The 21,801-nt window shown below is 41.3% G+C and overlaps 1 protein-coding gene across 6 annotated transcripts in view; it reads right to left on the reverse strand.

Annotated features, from left to right (window-relative positions):
* The window catches only part of ZFYVE9 (zinc finger FYVE-type containing 9), a 203,573-nt gene that overhangs the window by 121,156 nt on the left and 60,616 nt on the right, over positions 1 to 21,801 (reverse strand). For 4 of the 6 annotated variants that reach the window (XM_030942771.1, XM_010372025.2, XM_030942770.1 and 1 more), the window contains exons 2-3: positions 13,322 to 13,427; positions 622 to 727 (exon numbers count right to left, since the gene is read on the reverse strand). In XM_030942771.1, coding sequence (XP_030798631.1) covers positions 622 to 691 — 70 coding nt within the window. In that variant the 5' untranslated portion in view covers positions 692 to 727; positions 13,322 to 13,427. Of the gene's footprint in view, positions 1 to 621; positions 728 to 12,511; positions 12,609 to 13,321; positions 13,428 to 21,801 lie in introns of those variants that run through there. The other 2 variants (XM_030942772.1, XM_030942773.1) reach the window with 2 other exon arrangements.

Genomic DNA, 21,801 nt, shown 5'->3' on the forward strand with positions numbered 1-21,801 from the left:
AATACAAAAATTAGCCAGGCGTGGTGGTGGGTGCCTGTAATCCCAGCTACTCTGGAGGCTGAGGCATGGGAATCACTTGAGCCAGGGAGGCAGAGGTTCCAGTGAGCACTGCACTCCAGCTTGGGAGACAGAGCAAGACTTTCTCATAAAACCAACCAACCAACCAACCAACAAACAAAAGAAGTGAATCTTAAGTGGACATTTCTACTGATGCTTGAGAATATATAATTAACCATTTAGGCAGTTGTGATGTAAACAGTTTTAAATGTATCTTTACTGGGCAATTAATATGGAACGAGCTATTTTTCTTACTTTAGGAAATGCAAGCGCATTTCTTGACAATACATTCACTGTATAGGGTAGGTAAAGCTCAGGCTCTAGTGTTACACTGCCTGGATTCTAATCCTGCCACTTGCTCGCAAGACAACTTTGAGAAACTTGCTTAATCTCTCTTTGCCTCTATTCTCATCTATAAAATGGCAATAAGAAGGTCTGGGGATTGTAAGTATCTGGCATTTAGTGCTAAAAAATGTTATTCCTTCCCCTGTATATTATTAAATAATATATCCCCACATTCTCTATACCACAAATGCAAAGAGATTCACCAATGTAAATTCTTACCTTCGTTTTGTTCAAATTCGTCCAACACCTTGTCCAGGTTGTAAGCTTCTGCTTGGAAGTAATTCTCCATCGGTGATGAAACACCACTTAAGAGACTTGTTTAAACCTAAAAAGTAAATGTGTATTACATTTTGAATTATTAAAATATAATTTATAAATCTTAAGTATATACACAAGGATAAAATCTCTTATAAATCTTTCCAGATAATGGTAAACTATAAAATCTGACATCCCACTGGATATATTATAAAATCTTTAAGCTAATAAATTCTAAAAACCTGTAAGCTGACAATCAACAAAATATAACTAAATATAAAAAGCAGACTTGGTGATCATTTCATGCTTCAACAGACACATTTCAGATGCTGGGAAAGGAATCATTGGTATAAAATTGTGTTTCTATTAAAGAAGAAAGCTTACAGAACTTTTTTCAAATGGGAAATGACAGGAAAGTTTAAGTACAGGAGTAAGGGATATGAGTTCCAAAATGCTAATGATGACTCTGACCTGGTTATTTCTTTTTTTTTTTTTTTTTTTTTTTGAGACGGAGTCTCGCTCTTGCTGCCCAGGCTGGAGTGCAATGGCTCCATCTTGGCTCACTGCAACCTCTGCCTCCCAAGTTCAATTGATTCTCCTGCTTTAGCCTCCCAAGTAGCTGGGATTACAGGCATGCACCACCATGCCCAGCTAATTTTGTATTTTTAGTAGACACAGGGTTTCACCATGTTGGCCAGACTGGTCTCAAACTCCTGACCTCAAGTGATCCACCCACCTCAACCTCCCAAAGCGCTGGGATTACAGGCGTGAGCCAGGCACTTGGCCCTGACCTGGTTATTCTTTTAACCCTCTTCTTGTCAAGTACCATTTCTAAACTTTCTTTACTGTTAATCGATCCAAAAGCATCCTCTGGGCATATACACTAGTTGTGTCAATGACTTAACAGATGCCAAGAGCACATAATAAGTGTTAAGTAAATGCTACCTATTCTCTCCCTTTTTTCCTTCATTATCATGATCTCCACACCTATTTCCTTAGTGTTTCAAATTTTTCTTTCCAAATTGAAAATTCTGCTTGGCTTATTGATATAATACAGGGAAGGGAGATCAAATTACAAATTCCCCCAAAAAGTCTGAGTAAGCAAAACATGAAAAAGAGAGAAAACCAGAAATGTAATAGCCTGTCTTTGTAAACTTTAAATACAAAAAGTGATGAACTTTCTTTGACTTACAAAGGTAGTGTTTTCTTCTCCTCTGAGGTATATAAAAGTGTCAATGATATTTCCCTCACTTTACAAATAAGAAAACAAGCTCAGGCAATTTAACTGACTTATTCAAGTATTTCCCGGACAGGCATGGTGGCTCTTGCCTGTAATTCCAGCACTTTGTGAGGCCAAGGTGGGTGGATCACCCGAGGTCAGAAGTTTGAGACCAACCTGGCCAATGTGGTGAAACCTCATCTCTAGTAAAAATACACAAAAAATTAGCAGGAATAGAGTGCCAGTAAAATCGACCATGAGAAATTAGAGTTCCTAACCTAGTCCTCACTCAGGAGAAAGAATGATATTAAGTCTTCTCATCCAGGAACATAATACGATTTGTCTTTATGCTAGCCCAGCTCTTCCTATGACTTTTAATAATGTTTTTAACTTTAAAAAGTCATTAAATATTGGACAGTCAGGAGAGAGGGTACATGCAACTACAAAGGAGTAGCAATGAGGATCTTTGTGGTGATAGAATTATGCTGTATCTTAACGGTGATGGTGGATACACAACTGCAAAGAAGGCTGACTGGACTGCAACATCACAGCTGCGGCGACTATAGAAGGGAAAAATGGATTTTGGTGATTTTGGCGGATAACTGACAGTTTTTGCTACAATGAGTGGAAACTTCCTAAAGAGGCAACACCTGAAGGATGAGATTTTGACAAGTGAAGGCAGAAAAGGGCACTTTCTCACATTCCCATGTGAAAAGGCTAAAGGAGGAGAAATAGCTTGCCAACTGCAGACTCAGAGTTTTGGTGAAGGCATTGCTGCCAAGTACCTCTGCTCCATCCTCAACTGAAGAGAAAAAGGGCTCAGTTTCCTATCAAACACTGCTGGTCCCATGCCTTTCCTTACAGCTTACATGGAAAAGTCAGATAACTCAGCCAGAGTATGCAACATTCCATTAGTGAGTAGTGTAATCAGTTTTTGTAAACTTTCTCACCTATATACCCTCCACCATTTTCTACCCATTCTGAAAGGAAAATCTTGGGGCCCCAAAATCACTAAGCTAAAGGGAAAAGTCAAGCTGGGAACTGCTTAGGGCAAACATCCCTCCCATTCTATTCAGTCACCCTTCTGCTGAATGAGGTAAATGCACATCTGTTGCCTCCTTTGGAGAGGCTAATCAGAAACTCAAAAGAATGTAATCATTTGTCTATTATCTACCTATGATCTGGAAGCCCCTCCCTGCTTCCAGTAGTCCTGCCTTTGCTTTGAATTGTCCTGCCTTTCTGGACAGAACCAATGTTCATCTTACATATGTTGACTGATGTCTCATGTCTCCCTAAAATGTGTAAAACCAAGTTGTGCTCTGACTACCCTGGGCACATGTTGTCAGTGATACAGGAGTTAAGAAGAAATCACCTAGGCAGATAGTAAGGGTATGACAGTCCTCAGTAAGGCTTTTCTTTTTAATGAAAAGCAGCCTCAAATCATTTTCTTTTTTCTTTCTGAGTTGGAGTCTCACTCTGTTGCCCAGGCTGGAGGGCAGTGGTGTGATCTCAGCTCACTGCAACCTCTGCCTCCCGGGTTCAAGCAATTCTCCTGCCTCAGCTTCCCGAGTAGCTGGGATTACAGGCTCGCGCCACCATGCCCGGCTAATTTTTGTATTTTTAGTAGAGATGCGGTTTCACCACGTTGGCAAGGCTGGAAATCATTTTCAAACAAAGAACAGTCTGTGAAGTTGAGCTGTAGACATAGACAAGCAAGTTGGGAGCTTGCACAGGTGAATGCCAGCAGGAACTAGGGACTAGACATGCTCAAGATGGAGGTTCCATCTTCCCTTCTCTGCCAGCCACATACACAGTAAGGAGCAGATAAGATGGCATCTGCCAAGGAGAAAGTTTGTTTGCATAGTAAGATTAGGGTGAGGCAACCAGCCATCCCTGCATGCTACGTAAACTTCATACCTGATCGAACCAATCTGTGAGCCCTATGTAAATCAGACACCGCCTCCTCAACCTGGACTATAAAATTCAGTGCATCCACCACCTGCCAGTCTTTTCCCTCAGAAGACCCCTCTCTCTCAATAGAGAGAACTGTTTTTCTTTCTCCTTTCTTCTGCTTATTAAATCTCCACTCCTAAACTCCCCATGTGTGTCGGTGTCCTAAATTTTCCTGGCACGAGACGATGAACCCTGGGTATATACCTCAGACAACACAGTTGCTTCATCAGGACCTCCTGAGTGTCCTCAACCTTGGCAAAATAAACTTTCTAAATAAACTGAGACCTGTCTCAGATGTTGGGATAACTGAGTTCCTCTTCAAAGACTCAACTTCCTGGTCATAAGTTGTAAACAATCCTACCCTCTCTTCTGTTAAGTCTAACCGTTTCTTCTTTACTGCCACCCCTTCACAAATCGCACATTTGCCCTATTTGGAAAAGTTTAAGCCTTGACTAATCAGGATCAGCTTAGATTGTGCAGTCCAACCCAGCCAATAGGGGAAATACACAGAAACAGAAGCTGTGTTAGGGTTAAAAACCCCTCCCTTCATTTGGTGTGCTCTGCATAAGCAGCACCCTTCTGCAGAAGTAAAGTGCCTTGCTGAGAAAATTTCTAAGTGCAGGTTTCTTTTGGCTACGCTGAGCACTTGCTTCCAACAAATTTGGGGGCTTTTCCAGGATCCCATTCTCCTTTGGGAGGGGCTAGTGATTATCTTTCACAGGGAGACACATCCCACTGCCTTGTTGTGGTGGCCCCAGGAGTGGAGGATCGAATCCTGCCCAAAGTGATGAATAAATCCAAACTCTCGGCAACATGGGCTGTAGGGAGGATCCTTAAGAATTCCACAGTGACCAGGTAACTCTGTGCACAGACCAAGGTAAGAAATGTTGCTATTGGGGTGACAAAGTATTCCTTGGTGGCTGGGATCTCTGGAGGTTGAAAGTGTGTGAGCTAAATGCGCCACTGGGCACGAAACAAGTGCGGAGTCCAGACTTGGTTCCATGGTCACCTCATAGGACTTACGGCAGTTTTCCAGTTAGCGTATTATACCAACCTGCCAATGTTAAAAGGGACTTAAAATTCCCACAAGAGAAGCAGTCAACAAGGATGAAGTGGGTGCTCACAAGAGTACAAGAAACCTCCAGTGGGAAAAGGGGAGGTCCAGCCTATAGGACATGGGAGCGCAAGAAATCTCTAATATGAGACATTTAGCCTCACCAACCGCCAAGATAGGAAATACCCCAAGTAAGACAGGGACTATAAAAGGCCAAGCAGACAATAAAATTCTCCCTGACAGTCCCCTATGCCTTATGTTAAAATACTGGAAGGATAATGAAAGGACCAAACACAAGAAAAGATAGCATATGATAAAGTGTTGCTGTTTTATTTGGACTAAGGAACCCATCCTCAGACCTTCAGTCTTTTGGCCAGTAGGTCAATGATAAAAGTCCAGTTTCTCAAGAGGAAACAGATTATGCTCTATGTTGGAGAAAAAGACCTGTCCTTCTCTATCCCCTAAAGGATGAGAAAGCAAAGCCAAACTCAATACCTCCCAAAGATGACCTAACTAAGTCAAATTCTGTATCTAAAGATGCATGGGATCCTCTAGATCACCTTCCCCTGCCTATCCCTCCACCCCAAGCGGAACACTCAGTCCTTCCGCTGCCTACCCCTCCACCCCAAGCTGAACACTCAGTTCCTCCCTCATATAACCCTGCCCCATGGGCCTTGCCACCCCACATCCCTGCTGGACAGCCACCTGAACGTGCCTTTTCCTCAGGAAAGCTCCAATGGGAAACAGAACAATGCCAAACGGATATCCAAAACTTTCCTTTCCTCTCTTCCTCAAAGAAGTCTGCCCTAATCCTTTTTCCCTTAAGGGAAGTACCACTAGGAGGAGGGGATATTGGCTTTGTAAATGCCCACTTAACTAGCTCAGAGGTTAGAAATCTAAGAAAGGAACTCAAACCACTGTTAGATGACCCTTTTGGAGTCGCAGATCAAATTGGCCAATTTCTGGAGTCACAACCGTACACTTGGGCTGAATTAATGTCTATTCTAGGTATTCTCTTCTCAGGAAAGGAAAGAACCATGATCTGCAGGGCCACTATGATAGTCCAGGAGCGTGAACACCCTCCTGTTCAAAATGTCCTTGCAGCGAAGCATAAATTCCCGGCCCAGGACCCTCAGTGGGATAACAACAATGAAGCCCACTGAGAAACATGAGAGATCTCAGGGATGTGATAATTAAAGGGATTTGGAATCAGTTCCTTGGACCCTAATATTTCCTGAGCACTTAATGTACAACAAAGGAAAGATGAAGGGCCCATAGAATTCTTAAACAGACTTAAGGAACAGATAAGAAAATATGCAGGTTTAGACACAGAGGACCCACTGGGACAAGGAATGTTAAAGCTCCACTTTGTCACCAATATTTGGCCGGACATTGCAAAAAAAAAAAAATACAAAAGACAGAAAATTGGAAAGACCATCCCACAGAGGAACTTTTAAGAGGCCCAAAAGGTATATGTACAGAGGGATGAGGAAAGGAAGAAGCAAAAGGCAAAGATTACACTGTCCACCCTACAACAGGGAACTCTTCAACAGGAAGCCCAGGGAAATACAACTTGTAGACCTTCTAAGTACCCAGCTGTCCGACTCTATACAGGAAGCAAAGGGATGAAACCTGAGAGTCAGGGAACAGGGAGGGGGAAAAGGGAAAACAGATGTTTCTGGTGTGGAAAGCCAGGACATTTAAAGAGGGAATGTCCCGAATGGGAGAGGGAAAAGAAAGTCCTTCCACTCATGACATTTGAAGAACAGGGGGGTCAGGGACTCTACATCTTCCATCTTGAGTCCCACCAAGAGCCCCTGATAAATTTAACAGTGGGACCCAAATAAGAGATAGTCACTTTCTTAGTCTATTCAGGAGCAGCTCGCTTTCCCTATGTTTTCTCCCATCAGGTTTAGCATGTTCAGCAGAAAACCTTACTGTCTCAGGGGTTACAGGGGAAGGATTTGGGGCAAAAATTCTAGAGGAAATTGAAGTCAAATATAAGAATAACTCGGCCACTACTAAGTTCTTGTTAATTCCCAAAGCAGGAACTAATTTATTAGGAAGGGACTTAATGTTAAGGTTAGGCATAGGCCTATATGTTAATCAGGGAAAACTCCTTACTTCCTTAAACTTGCTCACTACTTCGGAAGAAAGCCAAATCCATCATGATGTATGGTCGAAGGAAAGATATCGAGGAAAGCTACAGGTTCCTCCAATTCATGTCAAATTAAAAACTTCCAGGGATGTAGTAAAAAGAAAACAATACCCTATTACCTTGGAAGCCAGGATAGGTTTAAAACCTATAACTGAAAGCCTTGTCCATGATGGACTCCTTGAACCCTGTATGCCCCCTTATAACACTGCAATATTGCCTGTAAGGAAGCCAGACAGGTCATACTGGCTAATGCAAGGCCTCCAGGCTACTAATCAAATAGTTCAAACCACCCACCCTGTTGTTCACAATCCTTACACCACTGTCAGCAGAATCCCACACAACCACCAGTGGTTCACAGTGATAGATTTAAAAGATGCCTTTTGGGCTTGCCCTTTAGCGGAGGACAGTCAGGACATGTTTGCCTTTGAGTGGGAGGACCCTGACTCCAGTAGAAAACAGCAGTACCAATGGACAGTCTTGCCCCAAGGGTTTACAGAGTCCCCAAATCTATTTGGTCAAATAATAGAACAAATTCTAGAGAACTTCTCCCTGCCTTCATCCATACGCCTTCTTCAGTATGTGGATGACCTGCTCATTTCAGGAGATGACAAGGATCAAGTAACAGCAATTTCAGTTAACTTCCTAAATTTCCTAAGAGAACAATGGTTACAGGGCTCAAAGAATCAACTCCAACTTGTAGAACCTGAGGTGAAATACCTAGGACACCTCATCAGTAAAGGTAAATGAAAGACAGCACCCAAACAAATTGAAGGTATGGTATCTTTGCCTTTACCCGAAACAAAGCAGGAACTTAGGAAATTCTTGGGATTGGTTGGTTATTGTCATCTGTGGATTAACTCTTACGCCTTAAAAACAAAGCCGCTATATCAAAAACTCACTCAACAAAGACCAGACCCTGTAAACCCTCCTTTGGACCCCATCAGAGATCCAACAGGTAGAAGAATTAAAACACCTACTTGTAACAGCCCCTGTTCTGGTCTTGCCCTCCTTAGAACAGCCATTCCACCTTTTTGTTAATATAAGCAAAGGAGTGGCCTTAGGAGTACTCACCCACAAACACAGAGGCCACCGACAGCCTGTAGCCTTCCCGTCAAAAATCCTTGACCCAGTAACCTGTGGATGGCCCAAATGCGTACAATCCATACCAGCAACTGCCTTGCTAACAGAAGAAAGTAGGAAAATAACCTTTGGGGGAAACCTCATCATAAGTACCCCTCATCAAGTCAGAACTATTCTTAATCAGAAGGCAGAGAAATGGCTCACTGACTCAAGAATTTTAAAATATGAAGCTATCTTATTAGAGAGGGATGACCTAACACCAACTACTGACAATTCATCAACCTCGCTGCTTTCCTAACAGGAAATCCAAACCCGGAAGAATCTGAGCATAAATACTTAGATCTAGTCAGTTATCAAACTAGAGTCACACTGGATCTAAGCAAAACCTTTTTCCAAACAAGGCATCACCTCTTTATAGACGGTTCCCCCCAGATCACTGAAGGAAAAAGGTACAACAGGTACTCCGTAGTTGATGGGGAAATCCTCACAGAGGCAGAGTCAGGAAGACTGCCAAATAACTGGTCTGCCCAAACGTGTGAACTCTTTGCATTAAACCAAGCCTTAAAATCCCTGCAGAATCAAGAAGGAACTATTTACACTGACTCCAAGTATGCCTTCAGAGTAGTCCATACCTTTGGAAAAATCTGGACTGAACAAGGCTTCATCAATAGTAAGGGCCAAGATTTGGTCCACAAATAATTAATTCTGCAAGTATTAGAAAATCTTCAGCTGTCAGAAGAAATTGCAGTTGTCCATGTCCCAGGACACCAAAAGAACCCATCTTTTGAAAGCCAGTGAAATAACCTCACAGATCAAATAGCTAAGCAAGCTGCCTCTTCCCAAGAGGCACCCATTTTCCATCTATCCCTTTGTCTCCCCCTCCAGCTGCGATCCCCATCTTCTCTCACGCAGACCTTTCTCTAAAGAAAACAGGAGCTCAGGAGAGCCCAGAGGGAAAGTAGGTATTACCAGATGGAAGGGAAATGCTGTCTAAGCCTCTCATGAGGGAAATATTGTCACAGCTTCATCCAGGAGCTCACTGGGGTCCTCAAGCTATGTGTGATGCAGCCCTGACAGTCTATGGGTATGTAGAGATAAATACCCTCACTAAGCAAGTGGAGGATAGTTGCATCATGTGCAGAAAAACTAATAAGCAAACCCTAAAGAAGCAACCTCCCACGGGAAGAAACCCAGGGTTAAGGCCGTTCCAAAGCGTCCAAGTTGATTACACTGAAATGCCCCCAATAGGCCGCCTCAAGTATTTACTAGTCATAGTAGACCATCTCACCCACTGGGTAGAAACCATCCCCTTCCCAAGCACAACTGCCAGTAATGTAGTCAAAGCACTGTTGGAACATATATCCAGGTTTGGACTAATAGAGAACATTGATTCAGACAATGGGACCCACTTCACTGCACACATCATTAAGGGGCTAACCCAAGCAGTAGGAATAAAATGGGAATATCATACTCCCTGGCATCCGCCTTCATCAGGGAGGGTAGAAAGAATTAATCAAACTCTAAAAAAATCACCTAACCAAATTAATCTTGGAAATCCAGTTACCATGGACAAAATGCCTTCCCATTGCCTTAGTAAGAATCCAAAGTGCCCCTCAAAAAGATCTTGGCCTGGCAGGGCGTGGTGGCTCACATCTGTAATCCCAGCACTTTGGGAGGCCAAGGAGGGTGGATCACAAGGTCAGGTGTTTGAGACCAACCTGGCCAATATGGCAAAACCCCGTCTCTACTAAAAATACAAAAATTAGCCGGGCATGGTGGCTGGTGCCTGTAGTCCCAGCTACTCAGGAGGCTGAGGCAGAAGAATTGCTTGAACCTGGGAGGTGCAGGTTGCAGTGAGCCAAGATTGTTGCGCTCCAGCCTGGGCAACAGAGTGAGACTCTGTTTCAAAAAAAAAAAAAAAAAAAAAAAGATCTTGGCCTGGCCTGTCCCCTTATGAAATGCTCTATGGGCTGCCTTATCTAAATTCCACTACTGACCTTCCTACATTTGAAACAAAAGATCAGTTTCTAAAAATATATATATTTGGTCTGTCTTCCACCCTTTCCACCCTCAGGACTCAAGGCCTCCTAGCACAAACTCCACCCCTCGAATTCCCAGTTTACCAACACCAGCCCAGAGATAATGTCCTTATCAGATGTTGGAAAGAAGGAAAGCTTAAGTCAACCTGGGAAGGACCTTATCTAATACTCCTAACCACTGAGACAGCAATCCGAATGGCCGAAAAGGGGTGAACCCACCACACTCGGGTAAAAAGGGCCCCAACCCTTGCAAAGTCATGGACCATCATTCCAGGATCAATGCCCTCCAAACTACATTCAAAAAGGTTTAATCTACCTTTTTATTCTTCCTTTAGCTACCCAAGGACACCTTATCATCAGTGTAACTCCATCACCCTCCTCCCAAACAATTACATTCGATGCTTGTCTTGTCATACCTGTGGAAACCTCCAAAGTCAAAGCTTCTTCAGAAAAGTACCTCTGCCCCTCCACCCGCAGAAAAACCAGTATCACCCCGGACCCTTGCAATAGACAACCACAACCCTTTAAGGGGTTATGTTATAGTTGAGGAGATGTTATCTTGACCACCAAATATCAGGGCTGGACCTCCTTAGAGGGTTGCACCACCCTAAAACCCTACCTCCACTTCACCGAAGGAACCACCCCCTCAAACTGCCAAAACCACCAGTGCAACCCAGTACTTCTCTCTATTCCTATCCCCACCTCCACCGACCGTATCCCCACTTTAGAGCGCCTTTATGGCCTAGGAGCAGATGTCACTGCAAAAGACCCTACAGGCATCTTTGAAATGAGGTTTGCTCCTCCTCCTCCATCTTCCTCCATTACCTGCTTCCCAAAACCACAAAAATCAAACCATTTCTTGCTTCATGTCTAATGACAAAACCAAACTAGCTATAGTAGAAGTTAAGGATTTACAGCAAACCCTAGCCATAGAAACCAGTTATCAAGATGTAAATGCCTAGCTGGAATGGATTAAATCTTCCATTCACACCCTAAATAAAACCGATTGTTACGCTTGTGCAACAGGCAGGCCAGAAACCCAAATTGTTCCCCTCCCACTCAGATGGGCCAACCCATCAGGCAAAGACTGTATGGTAGCTCTCTTCCAGCACCTCACAGCCTGGGGAAACAAGTCATGTGCCACTCTTTCACTACTTTTCCCAAAGGTCAGGAGCCCTATGGACAGCCCCCAAGGGACATTCGACTTCTCGCTCTTGATGCCAATTTTACCTTGTGTCTCTCACAACAAGGGGAAAATTTGACATTCCTTGGAAACCTGATGGGATGTAGTGGGCCTAAACCTTTTCAAGAGCTAACCAATCAGTCAACCCCAGTCCATCCCCAAGTGGATGTATAGTGGTATTGAGGGGGACCAATATTTGGTACACTGCCAAGCAACTGGAGTGGCACTTGTGCTCTGATCCAATTGGCCATCCCTTTCACCTTGGCATTTCATCAGGAAGCAGGTAACCAGAAGGAAAAAAGAAGCCCCAATAAATGGGTCCTTTGACCCCCAAGTTTACATAGACAGCATCAGGGTCCTGCAGACAGTACCAAATGAATTCAAAGCTCAAAACCAAATAGCCACCGGGTTCGAGTCTATCTTATTCTGGTAGTCCACTATAAACAAAAATGTAGACTGGATAAATTACATATACTACAATCAGCAGCAATTCATCAATTATACCAGAGATGCCATAAAAGGAATCGCTGAAATCAGACCCCACCAGCCAGATGGCCTGGGAAAATAGAATCACCCTTGACATGGTGTTGACCAAAAAAGGTGGAGTCTATGTCATGATCAGGGTCCAGTGTTGCACTTTTATTCCTAATAATACAGCCCCCGACGGGACAATCATAAAAGCCTTACAAGGCCTTACCACCCTAGCAAATGAACTAGCCGAAAACTGGAATAGACGACCCCTTTACAGGACAAATGGAAAGGTGGTCTGGAAAATGGAAAGGACTCATGACCTCAATCTTTACCTTCCTTGCAATTGTTAGAGGTGTACTCATCCTTGTGGGTTGCTGTATCATACCCTGTATTTGTGGGTTAACCCAAAGGCTCATAGAAGCAGCTCTCACAAAAACCTCCCCAACCTCTCCCCCTCTGTACTCAGATAAGCTCTTGCACCTAGATAATCAAGAAGAACAACAAAGCCAGATCCTGTTAAAGAAACTTGAAGATGAAGAACTATAAGACAGAAGTGGGGATATTGTTGGGACAACTGAGTTCCTCTTCAAAGACTCAACTTCCTGGTCATAAGTTGTAAACAATCCTACCCTCTCTTCTGTCAAGCCTAACCATTTCTTCTTTACCCACCCTGCCCCTTCACAAATCACACATTTACCTTATTTGGAAAAGTTTAAGCCTTAGCCAGTCAGAATCAGCTTAGATTGTGCAGTCCAACTCCAGTCAATAGGGGAAAGACACAGAAACAGGACTGTGTTAGGGTTAAAAGCCCCTTCCTTCCTTCCTTCCTTTGTTCGGTGTGCTCTTGCATTTGTAACAGGAGCGAACAGCACCCTTCTGCAGAAGTAAAAGTGCCTTGCTGAGAAAATTTCTGTCTAAGTGCAGGTTTCTTTTGGCTACACCAAGCACTTGTTTCCAACACAGATATTGGGGGTTCACACCCTTAAATAATCTTAAGACTTGAAAAAAAACAACATGACTCCTAGTTAGGAAAAAGTCAAGGATTCCTGCTCTACAAGAATACTTCCAGTTTTCTGCTGGAAATTATTGCTCTACATAATAACTTATCTAAAAATACAAAATAAAATAATGTAATTAAATTTACATTTCTGATTCCCCATCCCCAAATCAGTTTTACTTGTTTAGCTCTTGCATGAGCTAAACTATTGCTCAAATTCATATTTTTTCTGAAATTACCTTTCTATACTCAACTAACTCTAAAACGAAGGAGCCAGCACTGGTAGGAAAATTAACATTGTGACCACTGTGACATAAAATAACAGTGATTTTTAAACACCCTTTTCCTCTGAATTTAAGTCAAATCTTTTTGAAAAAAATCATACTCCTGATTTAATAAGATACAATGTTACAAATGAAGCAAATAACATATATGCATCAGCATTATCTTCTATAGATCTCATTGGTTTCTCAAGTTCAATCTCTAAGAGAAATAAAAACATTTTCTTACCTTTTTCCCCTTACACACGTGATAAGGAACAGACTTCTCGGTGCTTACTCATCATGCTTGCTGCACCACCAGCCAGTCCTGCTGATTCAGTATGCTCTGTATGATCCTAAAAGAAAAACACATTGCTCATTACACTTGCTGAAACAATAAACCCTAATCTTCTTCATATAAATCTATCATAGCCAGACAAACAAAAGCAATGGGGCTTGAACAGTAAATACAATTATACCTTTGGATTCAAAGACCTGGCTTGCATGCAAGGCAGCAACAGAGACATTTTATTGTCTGAAAAGGCCAAAAGTTAAATGTTTCAACAAAGAAGAGTTCTTGCATGTTTATTTTCAATCGATAATGCAAAGTGAAACATCAACAGCAGGCACTTTCTACCCAATGACTTTAATTGTGTTAATTCATACGTATATAATTTGCCTTATAATGGGTCCTCCAAGAATCCAAAGCTAAGAAAACTGCTGCTTCACAGGAATGTCCTTCTAGTGCAATTTTTTTTCGATACACACAGAATTCTTGATTTTCACAAGTTTCTTGTTGTGATTTTTATTGCCAAACTATTTTTTTCTCCAAATGGAGTCTCTTCATTCCAGTCCTCCTCCAACTGCTTAGAAGCAATGGATCTATTAACCCAATATTAACCTTCACTATCAGGGATGTATGCAAAAGACAAAGGCTCTTCAAATATTACTACCTTCTTGTGAAAATATGACAATATCCATTAAGTTATGGTAGCCCAACTATAACTGCTTAGAGACAATGTAAAATTCTTTAAGGGCCTAATTTAGCCTTGAACAAGATTAGTAGTTGAAGCTAATCAGAATAAAACTAAGACTATGAATATTATATTATCAGTATAAAATATCTAACACATTGGAGATAATTTAATGAACACAGATAAACTGTGTTAAAGATAAACTGAGGCAGCAAGAAAAATTTCCTGACATTACAAATATTCTATTATCAGATGTGAAAATGATGTGCTTAATAAAAAATAAGAGAATAAGAAAAAGACCTAAAATTCAAGTTTCCAAGACCCAATAAAGAATGAAAATCACTGGTAAAAGATTTCCCTGTCTTGAGAACTAGAAAAATATGCACGCTATGATATACTCTAAATGAGAAGAGCTACTAAGAAATAGATTTATATCTATTATATAAAGGACTAAGTCATATCAGAAGTATGAAAGTATAAAAATACAAACCAAGGTCAAAATGAGAATGAAAGTAAAGTAACCACCCCTCTAATACCTAGCTAATTAAAGATTTTCTTAAACAAAATTAACTCTATAGATTCAAGGTCAAATCATATATACAGTTTTTCAATATGTGAGGCAAGTCCAATAATATAACAGATAATTTTATATATCAACTTGACTGAGACATGGGGTACTCAAATTAAATACTATTTCTGGGTATGTCTGTGAGGGTATTTCTGGATGAGATTAGCATTTGAATCAGTGTACTGAATAAAACAGATTGCCCTCCCCAATGTGACCAGACATGATCCAATCCATTGAGGACGTGAATAAAACAAGGCTTGAGGAAGAGGGAATTTTCTCTGATTGGTTGAATTGGGACATCAATCTTCTGCCCTCAGAATGGGACTTACATTATCGGCCCTAGAATGACACCACCAGCTTTCCTAGGTCTCCAGCTTGCAGAGAGCAGATTGTGAAACTTCTCAGCCTCCATAAATGCATCAGCCAATTCCTTATAATAAATTTAAACACACACACATACGCACACACAGCCCTCTATATACTATTGGTTCTGTTTCTTTGCAGAACCCTGACTAATACAAATAATATTATAGGTTTTTCTACCGGAATTATATTCCAGTCTCAGCTGGCAATGCCTCCACTGTAGCTAAATCCAACCGTCCACCTACTACATACATTCCCCTAAGTAGCTGAAATCTACTAGGTTTCAGGAAAACCACACAAGATTTGAGGAAAATCACACAAGACCACTAGTGGCTGGTCTCAACTATTATTTTATTTTATTTTATCTTATTTTATTTATTTTTGAGATAGAGTCTCACTCAGTCGCCCAGGCTGGAGTGCAGTGGTGCAATCTTGGCTCACTGCAACTTCTACCTCCCAGGTTCAAGAGGTTCTTGTGCCTCAGCCTCCTGACTAGCTGGGATTACAGGCATTTGCCACCACGTCTGGCTAATTTTTGTACTTTTAGTAGAGACGGGGTTTCACTGTGTTACCCAGGCTGGTCTCAAACTCCTGATCTCAGAAGATCCGCCCGCCTTGGCCTCCCAAAGTGCTCGGATTACAGGCATGAGGCACCGTGCCTGGCCACATTTATAACTTTACATTACATTTTCCTTTATCTACTTTCAACCTGCACCTCATCCTCTCCTGATATGCTTGGTATCCTTCAATTCAAAGTATCCTCTATTCAATTCTTCCAGAAAATAAACTTCTAGACTCCTGCAGGATGAAGGGGAAAGTTATTTGGCTACACAGGTAGGATTCAGCAGAACATATGCAAAACTAATCATTCCTTGTATCATATTCCAGCCAATCTATTTTCAGTATCACACCTCACCTAAGCCCTTAGAGATCCTTGGAGTCTCTATATCACAAATCTCTCTAAGGTGTTGTGGGGCTTCTCAACATATCTCCCTCTGCAGGCAAGTAGCTTATTGCGTCTTCAGTTTGAAGACCTTCACTCTTTCCATTTACTGAAATCTTTCATCCACTGTTATCTCCTCTTCTGTTCTTACTTCTTACCATTTTATGAGGGTTTCAAGACAGAAAGAAAATAAATGGTGGGTGTGAGGAAGGGTCAATCCATCCTTTTTTTTTTTTTTGAGACAGAGTCTTGCTCTGTCGCCAGGCTGAAATGCAGTGGCACGATCTCCGCTCACTGCAACCTCTGTCTCCTGGGTTCAAGCAATTCTCCTGCCTCACCCTTCCGAGTAGCTGGGACTACAGATGCATGCCACCACGTCTGGCTAATTTTTTCGTATTTTAGTAGAGACAGGGTTTCACTATGTTGCCCAGGCTGGTCTCGAACTCCTGAGCTCAGGCAATCTGCCCACCACAGCCTCCCAAAGTGCTAGGATTTCAGATGTGAACCACCACACCCGGCCTCATCCTGTTTAATTTTAAGTCTCCATTCTTACCTTTGAGAAGTGACATGTAATAAAATAAAATTATTGCATTCATTCTTAAAAGTAGACTTAAAGTTGCTAATGCCCTAATAAATAAAGAAATAGTTCAGAAAAATGAAGGGAAAGGGAGACACAGACAGAAACATAAGCAATAGGTAGTGAAAAGAAGTATTCCATCACCTCCTATGGAGAATATGCTTCTTAGGCAAAGAGACAAATACTCCAGTACTTTTTACCCAGAATGAGCAATTTACAGTAATGATTTCTTCATTGTCTTTTGACATTATAGAATCATTTTTTGGAAGTAACAAAAGTTTAGTAAATGGATAGATGGACAAGTATACAACATAAAACAGTACAAATGTCTTAAATACGGTTCAAGATACACGAGAGGAAAACAAAGAATTTCACAGAACTCCTCTAATATTCCACTCAAATGTCACCTCCCAATGTGAAATTAATAATTACAATAATTAATCACATAGTTCTCCATGCTCCTATAATGTTTATATTTCATATTCCCTCTTTACAAAATGACTACACTAAACCATACGTTCATCCAAGACAGGAAACCTTTTTATTAATCCTTTTATTCCAAGGCCCCAGCACAATTCTTTTCACACAGTAGTATTCAAAATATGTGGAATGATTTAATTATTTATTGAGTATAGCATAAAACACGCTACCATGGCAAGGATTCCAAAGAAGTTCCTAATTTCATCACCCTCATCCCATTTCTACAACTGCCTTAGCTTAGAGTGGTTCTAGCCTAGAGTGATTCATATAGTTACCAAACTGGTGTTACTGCCTTCATTTCTCTATAAAATATACCCTTCATAATCTTACTGAAATAGCTTTCTAAAAAGAAAATCATAAATCATAAATCTGTCCAGGTGTAGTGACTCACACCTGTAATCCCAGCACTTTGGGAGGCCAAGGTGGGTGGCTAACTTGAGGCTAGGAGAGTTCAAAACCATCCTGGCCAACATGGCGAGGCCCCATCTCTACTAAAAATACAAAAATTAGCCAGGCATAGTGGCGCATGCCTGTAGTCCCAGCTATTTGGGAGACTGAGGCAGGAGGACAGTTTGAGCCTGGAAGGTGGAGGCTGCAGTGAGCTGTGATCATGACACTGCACTCCAGCCTGGGCAACAGAGTCAGACCTTGTCTCAAAAAATAAATAAAAATAAATTTTTTACTTCTAAATATAAAAACTGAAAAGCAAAGGGAATGGAAAAGATAAGGAATCTCCCTGGGATGTATAACAGAAGACTAAAATTTTAACTGTAATACGAAGGAACGTTAAAGAACCATCATTTAAAATTAAGAAACAAAGATTTTATTTTTTATATAAACTTATAAGGAAAGGTGACAGGTATAAAGATGATGTTTAAAATATAAAATGCAAGAAATTCATTCTGATATGAACATGTTTATAACAGAAGATTTGTGAAGGTGAAAATTTCCAAAATCCTGGCCACAGATTTTTTAAAAGAAAAGAAATGAGGATATATTAGAAAATATTCTCAGTTAAAGATGTTTCCTGTCTTGGCTGTGATTAATACTATTCTCTACAGACAAATTCAGTACCTGACCAGTAATCAAACTTTTAAATTTTATTTTATTTCTCAGAGATGGGGTCTCGTAGTATTGACAAGGCTAGATTCAAACTCCTGGGCTCAAGTGATCCTCTGGCCTCAGCCTCCTGAGGCTGGGAGTAGCTAGGACTGCAGGTACACACCACTGCACCCAGCTCAGTAAAGAAACTTCTTAACATTTCTGCCAGAAAGTCTGACGCAGTGTTCAAACTCAACAGGTACAAGATCACATTCAATCTTCCAAGTTCTCTCTTTCGGTTCCCAATCTTAGTCTGAGCAGGGTTCTCAGGTAGGGATGGCAGACTGTATTTTTTTTAAATGGCTGCTACCATATCTCCCATCCCACATGATTTTTTAATGTGGTTGTGACATAGCACCTGTGACTCAGGTATCACAGTCACATTAAGAAGATAGTGTGGAATGGGAGATTTCAACTGAGTGGTGAAATCTACGTCTCCTTCCTCTAAACCTGGGCAGACATTCACAACTACCTCACCTAATGGAGTATAACAAAAGGGAAACTATGTAACTTCCAAGGCCAGGTCATAAAAGGCAATACAGTTTCTGATTGCTCCTTTTGGGACACTCATTCTTGGAACCCAGTAACCATGCCAGAGAAGACACATGGAAAGCCCACATTTTGGTGATCTGTCCCATGAATCTCTACACATGTGAATGAGGAAGCCTCAAGACGACTCTAACCCAGCCACTGACTACAACTGCATGAAAACTGTAAGAGAGAACCACCTGGCCAGGTGCGGTGGCTCATACCTGTAATCCCAGCACTCTGGGAGGCTGAGGTGGACAGATCATCCGAGATCAGAAGTTCGAGAAGAGCCTGGCCAACGTGGTGAAACCCCGTATCTGCTAAAAATACAAAACTTAGCCAGGTGTGGTGGCAGGCACCTGTAGTCCCAGCTACTCGGTAGGCTGAGGCACGAGAATCCCTTGAACCCAGGAAGTAGATGTTGCAGTGAGCCAAGCTCGCACCACTGCACTCCAGCCTGAGCAACACAGTGAGACTCTGTCTCAAAAAAGCAGAGAGAGAGAGAGAGAGAGAACTGCCTAACTAAGCCCAGTCAATTGCCAGAACCATGAGAGATAATTAAATTGTTATCTTAAGCCACGGCATTTTGGTGTAATTCAAATGGAACAGCAGGTTAGTAATCTGATAGTCTTCAAACCAATCTCATATAAACATTTTAAAGAAAAAGGTAAAAACCTTAATAGGGACAGGAAAAAAAAGAAGACCCAGTGATGGTAGCCATTCAATAAAACAAGCTTTGGGTCTCTTAAAGTACAGTTTAGGAAACAGCTAATGTTACTCAAGCAAAAAGCCAGGTGAGAAAGGGGTCTTACTCCATCTACAGTAGCTTATCCAAGTTTTCCTCCAACCCACATACACTACTAATAAGTAAAGAGTTCCAGTAAATGCATTTTTTTCATCTCATTAATGTTCCAGTGCCATTTTAGTATTTATATATTGGCACCCCAGGAACTTACCTAGCAGCCAGCTCCTTAATGAGTATGTACATTATAATCCACTTGTCTCATGAACTCAGAAATTTAAGTACATTCTAGATACTATCCTCTCCTTCTCCCAACTCCACGTTCAATTGAACATCAAGTCTTGTCAATCTTACCTCTTAAATCTTTCAAATCCATCCACTTCTCTCCATTCCCAATGCCATATCCCATAACGCCTCCATCTTTCTGTAGCCTAGATTTTTGCAAGAATCCTAGTCTCTCTGCCCCGTTTTGTACCCACCTAGCCTACTCTCCACACAAATACAAAATCCAAATCTGATTGTATCATTTCCATACTTAACACCATTCATTGTCATCCTATTGCCCCTAGGATAAAGTCCATACTTTCATAACATAGCTGACGGTGTGTTCTGCTCTGTTTGATTTGGCTTCTGCTTACTTTTCTAGTACGACATCTTATTCTCTATTCTCAAATTCTTACTCTATGCAGTAGTCATCTTGATCAACACAAACCCTCAATCCTCAATCTTGCCTATCTCTATTTTCCAAAACACACCTTCCATACCAATACATGCTACAACATGAATGGACCTTGAAAACATTATGCTAAGTGAAGGAAGCCAGTCATAAACAACCACATATTATGTGGCTCTATTAATATGAAATGTCCAGAATAGGCACATTCACAGAGACAGAAAGTATATTAGTGTTGCCAGAGGCTGAAGAGAGGAGGAAATGGCGTATGATTACTAATGGGTAGGGAGTTTCTGGGGTGATGAAAATGTTCTGGAATTATAGATGGCGATGGTTACACAACTCCGTGAATACACTGAATTTCACTGAATGTATGTTTAAAAGTGAATTTTATGATATAAGAATTATATCTTAAAAACCAGTTTTTTTAAAAAGAAGTCTTCATCCATATTATTATTATTTAAGCCTTGAACACTCTCCAAACTTTGCGCCTGCCATTGTCAGTTGACTCTTACTTGTCCTCCTCATTCTATCCAAGACATCACTTCTTCCATTAAGTCCTTCTGATCTAGGTCTGAGATAGATGCCTCTTCGATCCTGTGTACCTTTTACCCCTATCAGAGCACTTATCAACTGATCCATGATTTTTCTAAAACTGTCTGTCTCTCCCTTCCAGGCTATTAAGGTTTCTCAGGATAGAGACTGCTTCTTTTGTCATTGTATCCCTGGTGTATGATACCATGTATAATACAGAGTATATGCTCATACTTGTGAATCAAATTAAAATAACTAAAGGATTTACTTTCAAAGAACTTCCACCTAGGAAATGGTCCCATACAAAGGATCCCAAGAGTTGTACTAGGACCACTAAAACTTCAATGTACTTACTACTTCAAAGTTTATTAATGCCAACACATACTAAAGAACAATTCAAGGCTGGGCACAGTAGCTCACGCCTGTAATCCTAACAATTTGGGAGGCCAAGACAGGCGGATCACCTGAAGTCGGGAGTTCAAGACCAGCCTGACCAACATGGAGAAACCCTGTCTCTACTAAAAAATACAAAACTAGCCAGGTGTGGTGGCGCATGCCTGTAATCCCAGCTACTCAGGAGGTTGAGAAAGAAGAATCACCTGAACTTGGGGGGCAGAGGTTGCGGTGGGCCGAGATTGCACCAGGCCGAGATCGCGCCACTGCACTCCAGCCTGGGCAACAAGAGCAAAACTCATCTCAAAAACAAAATAAAAAGAACAATTCAGACTTAAACCATGTTTTCTCAAGGATTTGTGCTGTCTATTCACAATCACAACTTAACAGAAAGTTCCTATTAGTTCGATGATTTACCTTTAAAGAAAGAAAAAGTATGATTCAAGAGTGTGACTACAGCAATGGAATATTTGGCAAAACTGAGTCTGGAATTTTAAATCAACCATTAGCAATATGTAACAAAGCTGGCTTGATATTTAATTAAAATGAACATCTTTTATGAAGAGTCAGTGGAGTTTGGTGGAAGGAACACTGTTACAAAAATCGGGCTGATCCAGGCTTGAATTCATGTTCTATTATTTATTGTATTATTATTTTTTAATAGAGACAGGTTTTTGCTGTGTTGCCCAGGCTTGTCTGGAACTCCTGGGATCAAGCAATCCTCCTGCCTCAGTCTCCCAAAGTGCTGGGATTACAGGCATGAGCCACCACACCCAGTCCATGCTCTATTATTTAATAGCTGTTGCTACTTTGAGCAAGATAACCTCCCTGAATCTCAGTTTCTTTACACTTTA

Source organism: Rhinopithecus roxellana, chromosome 12 (assembly GCF_007565055.1).
Source record: "Rhinopithecus roxellana isolate Shanxi Qingling chromosome 12, ASM756505v1, whole genome shotgun sequence".
NCBI classification, from domain to species: Eukaryota; Metazoa; Chordata; class Mammalia; order Primates; family Cercopithecidae; genus Rhinopithecus; species Rhinopithecus roxellana.